At 49.8% G+C, this 13,586-nt stretch overlaps 4 protein-coding genes across 4 annotated transcripts; 2 read left to right on the top strand and 2 right to left on the bottom strand.

Moving 5' to 3' along the window:
* Positions 1-307: 307 nt before the first annotated feature.
* Positions 308-3,999, top strand: LDX57_007451 (uncharacterized protein; the record flags this gene model as incomplete). Its single annotated transcript, XM_046089167.1, has 6 exons — positions 308-1,135; positions 1,193-2,146; positions 2,229-2,566; positions 2,624-2,887; positions 2,935-3,278; positions 3,344-3,999. The coding sequence occupies 6 exons, from the start codon at positions 308-310 to the stop codon at positions 3,901-3,903; spliced, it is 3,288 nt and encodes a 1,095-aa protein (XP_045945137.1). The 3' UTR covers positions 3,904-3,999.
* A 322-nt stretch (positions 4,000-4,321) lies between these two features.
* On the bottom strand, positions 4,322-6,011 carry LDX57_007450 (cytochrome P450; the record flags this gene model as incomplete). Its single annotated transcript, XM_046089166.1, has 3 exons — positions 4,322-5,274; positions 5,331-5,715; positions 5,775-6,011. The coding sequence occupies 3 exons, from the start codon at positions 6,009-6,011 to the stop codon at positions 4,322-4,324; spliced, it is 1,575 nt and encodes a 524-aa protein (XP_045945136.1).
* A 1,522-nt stretch (positions 6,012-7,533) lies between these two features.
* On the top strand, positions 7,534-10,019 carry LDX57_007449 (uncharacterized protein; the record flags this gene model as incomplete). The annotated part of the gene is made up of 5 exons (XM_046089165.1): positions 7,534-7,767; positions 7,824-8,290; positions 8,342-9,590; positions 9,654-9,850; positions 9,926-10,019. 5 exons carry the CDS (start codon positions 7,534-7,536, stop codon positions 10,017-10,019), a joined length of 2,241 nt encoding a protein of 746 aa, XP_045945135.1.
* Positions 10,020-10,141: 122 nt separating this feature from the next.
* LDX57_007448 (WD40/YVTN/BNR-like repeat-containing protein) lies at positions 10,142-12,589 on the bottom strand (the record flags this gene model as incomplete). Its single annotated transcript, XM_046089164.1, has 1 exon — positions 10,142-12,589. One exon carries the CDS (start codon positions 12,587-12,589, stop codon positions 10,142-10,144), a length of 2,448 nt encoding a protein of 815 aa, XP_045945134.1.
* Between the last annotated feature and the right edge of the window lie 997 nt (positions 12,590-13,586).

The raw sequence follows: 13,586 nt of genomic DNA, 5'->3' as shown, positions 1-13,586 counted from the left end.
TCTCATCATTTTCATCTGAGACCTTCCCACTGAGCAGGAGGCGAAACTGGTCTTTCTGGCCGCAGTGGATGTATCACATCTTGATCACACAGTCCTCCGCGGGTTTCGATGATAAATTGGAGCCTCGACGTCCAGCTCGTCAGTGCCACTTCAAACAACTGCAACGAACGGGATCTACAGACAAAAACGTAAAAATCATCAAGAAGTCTCCAGGTTGTTGCTTGGATCAAAACTATGAGGTCCGCAGAAAACCAAAGTCTCCGAAAAGGGAAACGAAAGACGATAGACTGACTCCAACAGTAACCCAATGGACGATAATTTCAGGAAATTGGCCGACCAGGCGATGAAAAGCCTACATGAGAATGCTTGGCTCAATGGTCTCCACATTCCGGAGCGCGAAATGGAAGCTATGCGCAGAGTTCAGAATACCTACGTCGTTCAGCTAGGTAGCCTTCCGGAGGTCGGATACAAACTCAGGATCCGTCTAATCTGGGACTATGATAGGATCTGGGGGATGTTTGATTTCGGGTGTAGTAGAGGACTGTTCTTGATTGATCCAGGTCTGAAACCAATAGACTGCGCCGACAACGGTCAGCTTTTGCCATTTACATGGCGTGGCGTGAACAAAGACTCCCCAGATGACCCCTACGGTTATGAAGAAGAAGCAAAGGGAGAGATCTGCATAAATGCGCGGAAGGAAACTCTGGAGGGTTTCTTCGGGTTCATGGGGGGTAATGGCACCGCTGGCAGGGATAGGAAATGTGCTTTTCACGCGAAGCGACATTTTGGCCCGCAAGTGGTCCCCAATTCCCTAGAGAACATTGTGAAGGAATGGAACGATTATTGTCCTGATTTCAGACAAGAAACAGTGCGCCAAAATCTGACCGACTCGGCATTTGCAGAGTATCTTGAGACCAACAACCAAGTTGCTATCAGAAAATCTCTACAGGCCGCTCCTGACGACATTGAAGCGGCCGGAACATTTATAACAAATGGCAGCGACGCAACTGCTGTCAACCCTGGTCTGCACATTTCAAATGTAGGCAGCATCCGGCTTCCCATTTTCGCCGAAGAAGCAAAAGCGATCATAAAGTCCTGCCGACTGAGCCCTTACGGAAAGGGGACTGAAACCCTGGTCAACAAATCGGTGCGAAAGAGTTGGCAACTTGACGCAAATCAAATTTCTTTCTAGAACCCACAATGGAACGCACAGGTCGACCGTTACGTTCACAAGGCGGCCACTGGTCTCGGTCTTGAGGCGAAATCTGTGGAGGTCAAGGCGGAATTTTACAAACTGCTTGTATATGCGAAAGATGCTTTCTTCCTGCCGCACCAGGATTCAGAAAAAGCAGATGGGATGTTTGGCACCCTTATCATATCTCTACCCTCGAAGCACGAGGGCGGGAACGTGATCGCTTCTCACAGGGACAAAAAGCTGGAATTTGCAACGGCGCCAAACTCGGAATTTGGGTATACATGGGCCGCTTGGTATGCTGATGTCTCACATGAGGTCAAGCCCGTTACCTCTGGATATAGGATTGTTCTGAATTACAACTTGATCCATCGTGCGTCCGCTGCGCTCTTACCGTTCCGCAGCAACAGAGCAGAAAATCTCACCGATTTGCTTAAATCGTGGGCTCTCGCCGCCAAAAGACCCGGGCAATACCTCGATGGCTGGGATGAGTCTGACTTCCGTGAAGCCTGTCCACCAGCTCTAATCTATATTCTCGAGCATCAGTACACTGAGGCAGAGCTTAGTTTCACCCGCCTCAAAGGAGTTGACCGACCCCGCTTTGCAGAACTGCAGAATGCTTGCCAAAAAGCAGACTTTCTCATCTTTCTAGCTAACATTGAGAAAAACGAGACTGGTGAGGTGTGGGATGATATGGATGATGATTACGGTGGCTATTATGGCCGCGGAGGCTACGACAGTGATGGGTTTCACAGCCTTCAAGACATAGATGAATCCAAGCTTGAGCTTTGCCATGTTGTGAACGCTGACGGCCAAGTAGTTGGAACACATATGCCCTTTGTTGAAAACATGCTGGTTTCAGCAGATGCTTTCAATCGCGACCCAGATGATGAGGACTTCAGTGGGTTCACGGGCAACGAGGGTGCTACGGCAACCTACTTTTACAAAGAAACTGTACGTTTTTGCGATGCTGAAGCTCAAGCCTTTCCCATCTCACTGCTCTGCACACAACCCTGATTTCCACTAACATTACTAGGGCGTTTTGATACTCCCAAAAGAATTTCACTGCTTGTTTCAGCTGCAAAAGTTGAAGGGTTGTGATGATGGGGTCGAACGAGCCCTTGAGGAAAGCCACCGTCTCATGAAAGAATATCCCAATGATACGAAGGCCAAAGAAAGAGTATTGCGGGTTTGCAGAGTCGCGCTTGAGTCAAAGTTAGCGACAGATTCAGTTATGCAAATTGCCCTTGAACTGGATGACCTGCCACTCTTTCGCCGGAGCATGGGCAAATTGTGGACTCGATTCTCGACCCCTCAAAGCTCTCTGATTGCCAACATCATTTTCCTGCATGGCCTGGAAGTCATTCGCTCCGCGTAAGTCAATGGTTTGACACAATGTGCTCCTCTCGAATCCACTAACTCCCTTTCCAGACTAGATAGTTATTTCTCGGCAAAATCCGGATTTCAGTATAAAAATCTTTTGTTGAGTGAACAATTGACCTCGCTCTCTCGACTGGCCGCAGAATATCAATCGCTGTGTGAGAGACAGGACCGGAAGCCATCGGCGGAAGTAACAGAACGGTGCGACAGCATTTTGGATAAAATTCTTTCCACTAAACTTAAGGGATTCGAATCAGAAGGTCCCCTTCTGGCAGAATCTTTGAGTGAATCCCCCGCACCTGGATTTCTCCAAAAGTATGTTACCCTCGCTGGCAAATTATATCGAACGCTAACCACAATAGATCTGTTACCTTCCTGGAGAAAAACATGTCACAGAAGCCGTTGATCTTGTCATTCATCGTCTCGGTTCATGACTTCCCGGAAACAGGAAACCTAGACAAGGGAGAGGTGGGTGAAGCGATAGATCGGCTGTTCCCAACGGCCATCAAGAATTTCACAGTGGAAAGCACGTTACCTTTGGATTATCAAGACAGGTATCTCTGTTGGTCTTATCCATCCCGTTCAAAGCCTTCCCGGGTTTCCCCGGACTGGGTAGTCAAGCTGGTTAAGCTAGCGGATGCCACGCATATTGACACCACAGGAATAATGGATACACTTGTCGAATACGCGGCGAATGCCAAACCGGGTGACATAACAAGCGCCTTTCATGATTTCCTATACCCATCGCCGGCGGAATTTCCGAACACATAGCTACCACAAAGCGTGCCGTTTCGCCCGGTGAACAGACCTTCTTCACAGAGTTCCTCAAAGCTTACGTGACTAATTACATCAAAATTGTGCCTCCTCCGCCACCCGACTGGAAGGAGCGCACTTCTATTAACTGTTCCTGCGATGACTGTCGTACCCTGCGCCAGTTCATCAATGACGTCAATGCCACCAGCAAGGATTTCGCCATGGCAGAGAAACGCAGAAAGCATCTGGACCAACAACTCGACAAGTCCTACTTTTTCACGAGCACTGTCAAATCAGGTTCGCCACATAGACTACGAGTGGAGAAGACGAAAGCTAAAGAGGTTTCCAACTTCATCGGATGGATCAAGCGCGCACAAGCTGGACAAGCTCAACTGGACCGGTTGTCTCAGCAGACACCCCTGAAAAATATTTTGGGTGACAATTACAACTCTATTGTCGACCACGAGAACCTCAAGTTTCCCAAGAAACTCCCACCATCTATTTTGAGTTTGATCCAAAAGAACCCCTCAAAGGCGGGCCGAAGCACTGTGCCGCAGAAACGTGGTTACCGGGGCTGAGAATGAAGTGGTGATTCCCATTTGAGGAATCTGTACGTATGCAAAAGTTATTGTTTACAGCGGTTCGAATTAGCTGCAATGGTCTTTTATTAGGGCATGCATTGAATGCGTTTACCAGTGACAGCGTTACCCCCTTCAGTAAGAGGCTTCTATCTGAGTCCCATAACATGGGCTATTAGGAGTGACTTTTGACTCTGCCTCTGTCGGAACCATGCGTGTAGAATAGAGTCCTATCTAGTAGTTTTCTTAACCTGAAAACCTCTCGAATATGGGCAAGTTGCAGTCACCAGGAGGAACAGAGTTACGTTATTGATTGACTTTGAACTTCATGAGGTATGTAAAACCTTTAACCATTATGTTATAGAACATCTGCCAATACCCTCTACCACTTGCTTGGATGTTGGACAAAACAATACCATTAATAGAGCGCCTTCTTCTTGAGTCGGATTCTCCCGTTCTGAGGAGGAATTTTCAAATCAGTGATCCATATAGCCGGCGGCCGCTTGCCGCCATATTCCACCGGCAACTCAACCTCGTAATGTCTGAAGAGATACGCAATTAGCATTTTCAGCTCCACCGCTACCAAAAAACGACCGGGACATCCATAGTTCGCGTGTCCGAAAGCCAGAAACTCCGACGAAGTGACTGCTAACCTCTTCCCGTCTGGCCCAGCAAACCGGAACGGCACGAACCTGTCAGGCTCGGGGTAGATATCGGGGTCCGTCTGGACAGTCCTGGCCAGGAGAGACACAGTCGAGCCTTTAGGCAAGGTGTAGCCATCAGGCGTTTTGAGCCCATCGACCATCACCTTTCGTGGCATGCTGTGGCTCACTAGCGTGTTAATTCGCAGTGACTCTCGGAGGACACTGTCTAGCTTGATCAGCCGGGATGCGTCATTCCTTGTCCAACGAGGCTCTTCTTTGCTGGCATCGCCATAGACGTCGTTCAGTTCCTCCTGAATCTGGGATATCGTTCCGAATTCCGCGTCTGAGTCCAGCATATCAAAAACCACGTGCGGGGTGAGCATATATGGCTGTACCGCGGCAGCCAGCATGAAGATCATGATGTGGATCGTGACGAAATGAAGGTTGAGATCGGGGCTGTTGCTTTCGTACAGATGTCGCATGATCTTCTGAAGAAAGTCTTGGGGTTCCTCTTCTGATCTTTCTCCATTTCGGAGCCCTTTAAGGCGCTCCTCGTACGTCTGACGCAGTAGGTTCTTCAGCTTTAGGAGTACAATAACCCGCGGAACTGAGAGGATCCGACCGATGATTTGATGAAAGATCTGAGGGATGGGTCGCAGGACTTCGCTGATGGGAGTAATAACCTCCATAAACACCAGAGTCCATCGGACAAATCCTGGATCAGAGCCTATTCTCGCGTTAGCGCGATATGTTCCACAAGCAACAGCAACATGCAAAGCGTACAGAGCGGAGATCCCACAATATATCGGGAGGTAGACCGAACGAGGATATGCTTGATCGAAGTGGCAAGGTTGACCTCTTTCCAGTTCTTGTCATCACGGCCAAAGATACTGGTCATGCTTCGTTCAAGTTCCTCCTGAAACCGAGGGATCTCAGTATCCATCAAGGCACGTATAGACCGCTTAAGAAATGCCGGGTGCCACTCTTCGGTAAAGTACCTGGAGTGACCGACGGTCCATCGAGCCTGAACTGTCTCTACAATTGCCTCGCGTGAGCCGAGGACATTTTGCGGCTGGGATAGCATCCATCGCATAAAACAGTTCGGCAGAATGACCATCGTCCCGAAGCTCTTGTCCGGTATCCGGCATGTTCGGCCAAGTTTAAGGTGCTGCAGCACATCAGGAGTTATAATGTTATATTCGAATTAAACTGGTAAGGGTGACTAACCGTGTCATAAGCCTCTCGCAACACCTCGTTGGCGTTGAAGAAATATGCGATGAATGTCGATAGTGAAAACCGCTTTTTGCCCGTGTCACGAACCAAAGGGATGCCGGTGTCCTCTTTTAAAATGAAATAGAGAAAGAGTACAACTGCGAGAACCACGCTGATGGAACGTAGCTGGATGGTAAACTCGTCATCCAGACGCAGTTGTACTGTCCGAATGAGACCTTGAACTGTCGACATGCTAAGGCAGAAGACGACCACCCTATTGGGAGGAAGTTCACTTGTCTGATCTGACAGATGTGCAGAGGGGTGCGGGACTCAATGGACCCGTGCAGAAATAGCGAAATCTCCTCTTATCCTAGATTTGGTTGACAGGGAATTTCAGTGTTTTACCGATGTCAATCGATCTACTCCGTATGGTGTCGCTGATCGTCCCACTCGGCTACTGTGTTTAGATTAGATCCTCTGGCCTAGGCCGATGGTGTCTTGCTGTGGAGACCGAACACCACTGCCCGGTGGATGCCGGCTGAAAAGACACGAGCTTGTAATTGTTCTTAATGAGAAGTGTGTGGTAGGTAACCAAGAATGGGCGAATATTGGGAATTGTGCAAGGATACGAGAAACCTCGAACAACCCTTATCCCAGTTCAACTAACAATCAGCCTCGAGAAGTTTGCTCCGCACGCTCAAGCTTACGATGCAGTGTTGCTAGATGGAATTTTTATGACAGGGAGCTTGCATGGAATCGCGGTCAGTGGTTTTCAGCTCAAGGTAATATTGGGTGCTGTCTCAGGCACCGAGTCAAGAGCAATGATCGGGTATTCTCTAACCATGAAACCGGCCGTGACAGTGGGTCATGCTGCTCCAAGTCGAAGGTCGGTCAATCTCGGCGGCACGTCAATGATCTGCGTCAGCCTGCTATCGCATCACGCAAGCAAGTACTAGCGAATTGGCATTCGAGCTAGATTCACTGAAGCTGCACGGCCCAACAAGCACTAGCAGTAATGATCGTCTTCCCGACATCGTAGTGAAATACTGTCCGATCAAACCCTGTCTTACTTATGTAGCTCACTTTTAGCAATTGAAAGAGGGAAAAAAAAAAAAAAAAAAAAAAAAAAAAAAAAAAAAAAAGGGAAACTCTGCCAAGGCCGCCTCATTCCTAGCTGAACATGCATCTCCTCGGACTATCGAATGATCAGTCGTGCAGGGCCGAGTGATCGACGTGTCTTCGGTACCGGGGAAAATCCATGATTGGTCCTAACTGCTCGTATAGGCTATCGAGGCTTGATTGAACAGGCTTTACATTGCTAAACTGTGGACTCCGTAACAAGGTCTTAGTGGGCTTATTGGTAGGTTTCATCCGACACGTCATCTGTGAAACTAGAGTGCCAGGCGCATTACTCCCTAGAACCAGGCTCATGCCTGACATGTATCGTCGGGCCATGGGTGATATGTACAATGTAAATATGAGTAGCACGATACTTATTTGATCCTATTCCTTGGGGTTCAGCTCCACTAGCTATTTAGTCCAGATTTGGGTTCCCACTACATGAACCCTTGGCCCAGTTTTAAAAACAAAATCCGTGGCAATGTGATAGATTACGCACCTTCCCCCCTCCACGTTCAAAGAAGAAAGTGCACCGGGTAATTGGCTCAGACTCATGGCCGAATTGGTAATTCATGTCTCTCTGGATACTTAACCTCTCAGCTGCCCTTCTTTCAGAGCCTTGACACCAACCGTGCTCGTCATCGTATCGCAGAAAATGTTCAGCGACTACGCCCTTAGAACTACGAAAGAATTAGATCCTCAGCCTCAGCTGAAGTTCGAAAACAATCCAGAGTACCCTTTCACTTCACGCGCCACGAGCCTCGATGGATGGAGACTGACTGCGGAGGACGGGCTCGGACGATTGAAGTGGAAATACTTGACAACGGATGCAGAGCGTGAAGCACAACCACAAGATAAGACGTCGAAATTTTTCCTTGACATCCCTTTTGTATGTCTTTCCGTGCTATATCTTCTATTCTAAAACCAGACCACTAACATCAGTAGACCGAATCTTCCAACCGCAAGCCCGCTTGGAAGCCATCGGAGGCAGCCAGGAATGGAGCGTTGTTCCACAGTCAACTTCAGGTGAAAGACCTGGGCTGCTGGGCTGCTGACTTGAGCTGCATTTTCTTTGTAACTCCGATGCTTATTATTTCCTGGTACATTACACAAGTCACGATCGATGAGGCACATGCTATCGAGCTTGTCAACTTCATTCTTCGAGCCCAGAACCCGGACGGCGGATGGGCCACCTATGGAGGCCAGGGCACGACACTGATGGGGACCGTTCTAATATATGTGGCGCTGCGCCTGATGGGTCTTTCTGCAGATCATGAGCGTCTAGTCGAAGCGAGAAGATGTCTGTTAGACATGGGCGGTGCTGTCTATCTGCCAGGTTGGGCCAAGTTTTGGCTTGCTCTCCTAGGCCTATACAAATGGGAAGGCACAGACCCGTATCCTGTTGAAATGTGGTGAGTAAACCCTTTGGTTCAATGATAATCTCTGACGTTTAACATTTTCAGGCTTCTTCCGGAATGGCTACCGATCAGTCCCTGGAAATGGTACATTATTCCTCGACATGTGTATCTGGTTATGAGCTATCTCTCAGCGAAGCGGTTCACCATGCCGACGAATCCTCTCCTGGAGCAACTGCGGACTGAGATCTTCGTCCAACCATATGAGTCCATTGACTTCGTTGCGTTCCGCGGTGTGACCTTTCAACGCTCTCGCGAGGTGCGCAAGAGCTGGGTACTCAACGCACTGAACTGGTTTATCGACAACGTTTGGATTCCATGGTTTCGTCCTCGCGGCTTGGCCGAGATGGGCGAGGAAAAGGTATGGAGAATTATCGAGGAGCTAGAACAGATCAACAACTCTGTCGGGATCGTAAGCGTGGATGCATTCCTGAATATGATCGCATTCTATTGCAAAGAAGGGCCAGACTCGAAGGCTCTGGCTAGAACTCAGAACGCCAGTTTCGAATATCTCTGGATGGGCCCCAGCGGGATGCAAGTGATGAGCATTCACGCTGGGCACACATGGGAGACAGGTTTCGCACTTCAGGCCTACGCCGAGTCAGGACTTGCCAATACTCCTGACATCCGACCAGCTGCCCAGCGAGCGTATAAATTCCTGGTGGACCAGCAATATTTGGACGACTGGGACGAGGCTTCGTCTTGCGATTGCTTTAGCCGGCTGGGCGGCTGGCCATTCTCGAGTCAATACCATGGGTTTTCGTGCTCAGATTGTACTGGGGAAGCGCTCAAAGCGATCCTGCTGATTGAGAGGAACACGGATATCCCAAAACTTACAGACGAGCGCAATCTGCAACTTGCTGTAGACAACCTGATCATGATCCAGAACCCGAGTGGTGGGTACAGCAGCTTTGAGCCTATCCGCGGGAGCGAGCTTCTCGAGTGCATGAACGGCACGGAGCTGTTCCAAAATGTCATGGTTGAATTTGACTACGTCGAGTGCACATCATCATGTATCACTGCACTTGCATTATACCGAGCTCACAATCCTGCCTATCGCGCTCGGGATGTTGCTCGCACAATCAACAAGGGGATTCGGTACATCCTAAGCCGTCAGGGTCTGGACGGCAGCTGGCTTTCATCCTGGGGTATTGCATACACATACGGGGCTTTCTTTGCTATGGAAGCGCTAGCTTGCGTTGGTTTGACGTATGAAAATAATGACTCCGTCAAGCGAGGTTGCAACTTCCTACTGGGTAAGCAGCAGGCCGACGGGGGCTGGGGGGAGAAGATCGACGTGAGTTTGACCATACTACCTCTTGTCTATTCGATTCTGCAAGACTAATGCTGGACTACCTAGTCTATTATGACCAAATCCTACGTGCAGGCAGCACAGTCGCACACTGTACAAACTGCGTGGATCTGTCTGGCCCTAATGCATGTTCGCTATCCAGACCCAGAGCCTATCCGGAGAGGGATACGGCTTATCATGAGTCGCCAGAATGCAAATGGCGAGTGGAAGCAGGAGAATGCAGTAGGAAGCGGCATAGTTACATGGTATGTATAGGTTCGCCTATTCGTTCAGCTATTCCCATGCGCGGCTTGTGTGCAGAGTACTGACCTGAATCGCAGTGAGCTTCTGTATCACAACTACATCTATTCTTTCCCGATACGGGCTCTATCGATGTATGCAGAGCGATATGGCGATGACGCCATCATTGAATAGTTTCCAGCTCATTGCACTAGTTATGAAAACGGAAATGAAATGCAAACAGTACATTTGGCAATGGTTGATAGAATTCAACTTTAATCAAGCAAGGCCCGGCCAGGGATCATGGCACTCATATTCTAGATTCCTCCTGTTCCGGGCACGTTCCCTTCCTTGTCAGAACGTCCACGCGCAATATCCGCGTACAAAATACCACGTCCACCGGTGCCCAAGTAAACCCGTCCGTAGACTCTAGGGTCGCCCTGGATGAGATTGAACCCGCCATACCGATGAGTATCATCATCAACGCGATCCCATGACGCACCTCCATCATCTGAGCGGTAGATTCCGTGCGCTGACTTGGGAGTGCGAGATGGACGGCCGCGAATGAACAAAGAAAGCTGGTTCTTCTTCACCCCCGCGCCAACTGTGATAAGCTCGGCCACTGTTCCTCGATCTGTGACGCGCTTCCAGCGACGTCCGAAGTTGCTTGTATGGTACACTCCCTGGTCTCCTAGAGCGAGCCAGACCTCTCCGGCTCGGTTCAGGTTCACCACTGGAACGGCGCCATCATGTTTGGGGAGACCAACGTCCTTCGCTTTCGAGGCCTTGTATGACACCCCGCCGTCAGTACTAAGATACCACACACTGTCGGTGAACACGTAGAAGGTCTTTGGCTTAACACGGTCCGCGCTGAGGTATGGCGTCTGAACTGATAGTCCATGAGGCGATTTCCAGGTTTTTCCCCAGTCGTGCGACAAGTACGGCCCCGAGTCGGTGGCTGGGACGTTAGGACTCTGCAGGGTAGGGGAGACAACCGCCATGGCCGAGGTCCAGACCACGAATTTTCCAGAAGCGTCGAGGGCCATCACACCTGGGTTTGTGCTGCTGGTGTTCACTCCCGGAATGCAAGTTGCGAACTTCACCCAGCTGTCAGCTCCATCTGTGGAATATGCTGCTTGTCCACAGCCATCTTCATATTCGTGACCAGATGGTCCACCGCGAACTATTATTTCGGGCTTCTTCCCAGCCCAGTCGAGCGTATTGAGGTTTGAGAAGGCAGGCAGTCCTATCATTGGCTGAGGAGTGTCGAGGTTGTCGTGACGAAATCCATTGATATCGCCCACTCCACTGATTAGATTTGCCGGGCCAGCCGGGGGACTAATCAAAGCGAGTGCCACGGTCTCTTCGATACCTTGTGCCTGAATGTACCATCCTGGCGCTGAGTCTTTGTCCGCCTGTGAGATGTTATCGGTAGACCAGATTGTCGCGCCTGTCGCGTACATGACATGACCCGAGTCACTGGGATCAATGAGCACAGCCGTCATCCACCATCCGAACTTGGTCAGACCTTTAACAGGCGATGGAGCCCCGTAACCTCCCCATTGAGGGCCCCAGTTGAAGCTCAGCCATTCGACTGTGGTGCCGTTTGCCAGAGCTGCCTCCTCAATCGGATGTCCCCAATACCCACCGCTACCGGATGGAGTGGACAGCTGGGAGACGTCCTTCCATGTGCGACCACCGTCACGCGAGAGATACATGCTATCAAGCGCCGGACCGGGGTCTCGATCAAGGGAGACCACGACAACGGTGTCGGGATCATCTACAGCGACGCTAAGGCCGCAATATCCACCCGCAGGGAAGGCTTGGGGCGTATAAGGCGCAGGTGAAGTATTCTTTGCGGACGGGGTGATGTCAGTCCATTTCGAGGACGTGGTGTTATAGACGTGCACGGCTCCGTATGCAACTCCCCATGGACCAGGAGCATCCGCATAAGTCACGTAGAGGGCGCCGTTCGACGCGAGCACTGCTTTCATCGGCTGCGGTGCAGTGCTCTGCGGCTGTGTCTCGTTGGGATAATTGAGTAGCGACTTGTCCCATGCTTTCGGCTGTCCAGGCAAGGCGTTCCAGGTCTTTCCCGAGTCCGTGGTGACATACAACCCACTGGGAACACACGCCCCGGCGTAAATAGTCCCTTCGTTTTCCGGATCAAATATCACAAAAGTAACTCCAATGCCGTTGGTAGCCGTGTCCGGAAAACTGGTAACATTTGTCCATGTCCTCGCTCGATCGACACTCTTCATCAATCCCGCATTGCGGGTTCCCATCCAGAGCTCATTCGTCTTGAACGGATTCACAGCCAACCGCTCGCCGTTATTCCGACCCAGCTCGTTCGCGCCCATTGCGAATGGCGCCTCATGCCGTGTAAAACTCGCGCCCCGATCATCCGACACAAAAATCGCCGTTTGGTTGGAGTTCAAATATCGGCCTTGTGCCAGATAAAGGCGATCAGGATTCATGGGGTCCATGGCAACGCTCTCCGTGCCCATGAGGTTCTCGTCCTCTGGACCAAGAAAATCGGTCAACGGAATCCATTTGTTCGCCTCTTGAGACCAGCGATAAGTGCTACCGATATCTGTCCGCGCATAGAGGAGGTTCTTCTCCGTGGGATGTCCCACGATACCCGTGATATATCCTCCTCCTGTGATTGCCACCGAATTGAATTGATACGCATGCTTTGCAGTCGCTGCGACAGCACCGGTGGTAGCATACACGGCCACCGTCAGCCGTTGTAGCAAGTCTTTCATGACGAGAAATAGTATGTCATTCAAGCGTGATGTATTTGGGGCGACCTGGCCACTTTATGAAGTCCGTAAAAACAGGCCATAATACTCACATCATGCAATTACACCGGCTTCCGGACCGTTTTAGCCGCTCATTGGATTCTTCGCCTTTTCAACGGAGGTTATTCGCAAGGGACACTCACCCCCGCACATTGTTAGCGTGTTGGGTCGGAGAAAAGCATGACGCTATACAAGCCGATTGGTGGTAAAACTGGTATTTCAAGGGTTCTCGGCTAAATGAGATGGTCACCAGGCTCTCCGGAGTTTAGCTTTTCTTTGGGTGCAGCAGGATCTCAATACTCACCTGATATATCATCTACTATTTCACGGAGCAGTCGATGGTGTTGGCATTCTTGGTGTCTGAGGTGCCAGCTGCCAAGCCTTTCGCCGCCGCCGACCCTTTACATGGCCCTTTTATAGAGGGAATGCCATGAAAAACATCTTTCGTTTCTACAGAGAAAAATCAAAGAAATCATTCAATGATGTTTCAGTCTTTTGGGCGTCTACTGATTATTCTATGGTCAATCCTACTCCTCGGGACCAACACCGACTTGTTTTTAAGAGTGCGGAAGCCCATGATATATATTTGATTGTTTTCTCAGGTTGTATCCGGGCTCGGTAAAGCTTATCTGTGGGTAAAAGTCATTTAATACACCTTGTGAATATCTGTACGGAGATATCATGGAATGTAAAAATCTTTAGCTGACTCAAAGAACGCTGATCATAGTTTTCGAAAACGAATAGCTCCAAGGTTGAACAGACACGAATGCTTGGCGTATTGCCCCAGGCATGTAGGCTGATATCAACATGCTATCCCCTGGATAACTGTATTTGCAGTCAAGTGCACGAGTTGTCTCTCAGATTTTCCTAAGCGTTTACTTCTTCTTCTGAGTTATACACAACTAGATGTCCTGGCTAACTGAACTAGTCAATCAAAAGTTTCAAATTCAACCTCTATATC

This window comes from Aspergillus melleus, assembly GCF_016097325.1.
Source record: "Aspergillus melleus strain CBS 546.65 chromosome Unknown contig4, whole genome shotgun sequence".
Classification (NCBI taxonomy): Eukaryota; Fungi; Ascomycota; class Eurotiomycetes; order Eurotiales; family Aspergillaceae; genus Aspergillus; species Aspergillus melleus.
The sequence above is the reverse complement of the archived record's forward strand: the minus strand, read 5'-3'. Positions and strand labels throughout refer to the sequence as shown.